The sequence below is a fragment of the Cryptosporidium hominis genome (genome assembly GCF_000006425.1).
Source record: "Cryptosporidium hominis TU502 chromosome 3 CHRO013089, whole genome shotgun sequence".
Classification (NCBI taxonomy): Eukaryota; Apicomplexa; class Conoidasida; order Eucoccidiorida; family Cryptosporidiidae; genus Cryptosporidium; species Cryptosporidium hominis.
In genome coordinates, this window is record NW_666656.1 from 1 (window position 1) to 1,894 (window position 1,894).

At 29.1% G+C, this 1,894-nt stretch overlaps 2 protein-coding genes across 2 annotated transcripts; one reads left to right on the plus strand and one right to left on the minus strand.

Moving 5' to 3' along the window:
* The first annotated feature begins 30 nt into the window (after positions 1–30).
* Chro.30191 (hypothetical protein) lies at positions 31–555 on the plus strand. Its single annotated transcript, XM_659987.1, has 1 exon — positions 31–555. The coding sequence occupies one exon, from the start codon at positions 31–33 to the stop codon at positions 553–555; it is 525 nt and encodes a 174-aa protein (XP_665079.1).
* Positions 556–1,023: 468 nt separating this feature from the next.
* Positions 1,024–1,893, minus strand: Chro.30192 (ENSANGP00000000531). Its single annotated transcript, XM_659988.1, has 1 exon — positions 1,024–1,893. The coding sequence occupies one exon, from the start codon at positions 1,891–1,893 to the stop codon at positions 1,024–1,026; it is 870 nt and encodes a 289-aa protein (XP_665080.1).
* Position 1,894: the final 1 nt, after the last annotated feature.

Here is a 1,894-nt window from a genome sequence, read left to right on the forward strand (position 1 = left end):
TCATCATCATCTACTTTAATAGCTAATATTATGCAAAAATCTCCTCCAATGACTCCAAGCTCAATATTTTCGTCTGTATCATCTTCTTCATTCTATTCATCAATGACTTCTCAGTCAGACAATGTAACTTCAATAACTTCTTTAGCTGAATCTTCAATAATCTTTAATTCTAAACATATATATGAAATATACTCTCTTCACAAAAGCATTCAAGTTTACAATCCAACAACAAACCAAGTATCCAGGATTAACACAAATTACGATGCAATCAGAAACAATTGGATATACAGAAATGATATCTATTTGGAAACTATTAGTGTTTTTGGAATAATCCATAAACCCAAAATTATTCTACTTAACATAAACAATATAATAAGTGAAAGTAACATTAATCCTACTAATAAAGTAATTAAAAAGTTAGATTTCACTCTTGTAAATCTAGAAAATATTAACGAAAGCGAAACCAACAAACTGGAACTTTATAATGTTGAAATCAATGTCGCAAAACTCGTAAATCTTATTAACAATAATTGGAAAATATCTATTTATGTATGACCAATTTATACTTGCTGGAATTTTCCCGCCAAAACAAGACGAAGATTTTGCATGCATGCAAGAAAAAAGAGAAAAATAAGATTTATCTTTTTTTTTTATTTTTTTTACCTTGAATAACCCATTTGGGTATTTTTTGCTTATTGCTACCATTCTCAGTTTTTAAGTTTAAGTAGTCATTATTTTTTTTTCCCGTTGAGTGATTGGAATCAAAATCTGAAATATCAGATATATCATCATTTGAGGAGTCACTATCGTTTGTATTATCGTAGTTATTATCGTTATTAGAAATTTCTTCATCTTTATAAAATTGGTTGAGCCTGTTTTGGTACTCTTTATAGGTGATTTTTCCGGTTTTAAGTTTCTTGGCAAGATTGTTTTCAAATTGTAAAGTTTGCCATTCGTCTAGCTCTATTTTGCGTTTAGTAGCTCTTTTTTCGCTTCTAGCACCTTTTTGAGTTATTATTTTTCTCATAAATTTACTTGAATGTTTTTAGATTCTTTTCGTTTTTTGGTATTTTCAAAATTATCCCTTTGGTCTTTTGAAGTTTCAATATTAGATGGAGGTTTTGGGTTTGGATTAAAGTCATCAGGATGAATGTTTTTAGATCCTGTAATAAATTTTCCTGAAATATTAGATTTTCCAAGAATTTCCTTTACTCTTGGAATTCTAAGCAGGGCAAAAGATGCAGCAATCTCTCCTATTGAAAGGCTTTTAAAAGGGAAAATAAATGGAAGCTGGTACTCCTTGTAAGCTCTAATATAAGATACAAAGGCTTTCTTTGCTTTTTCATAAAATTCAAAATCACTATACATAAACTTTCTGATTGTACATAATCCTACTCTGTTAATATTGCAACTATTATTTAAAAATTCATCTTTTTTTATAATATCCTCGTTTAGTTTAGTACAGTAACACAATTTTAAATTGTTTGATTTTTTATAGAATGGATCTTCAATAGAGTTATAATTTCCATCATAAATAATACCCGTATTATTCTTTTCTCCTTCTAAATGGTTATAACCCAAAATCTTTCTCATAGTCTTCTTTTCAATATATTCAATAAATGCTCCTTCATGAGGTTGAAGCATTATTATAGATTTTCCAAGCTTACCAGCCCTTGCAGTTCTTCCAATCCTATGTATATAATATGAAGGATCTTGAGGAGCATCAAATTGGATAATCCATTCAATATCAGGAATATCAATTCCTCTTGCTGTAAGATCTGTAGAAATTAAAACTCCACTATCGCAGTTTCTAAATATCTCATAGGACTTCTCTCTAGATTTTTGGCACATTTGTCCATGTAGCTTACAAAGATTTCCAAGGGAAGATTCCATA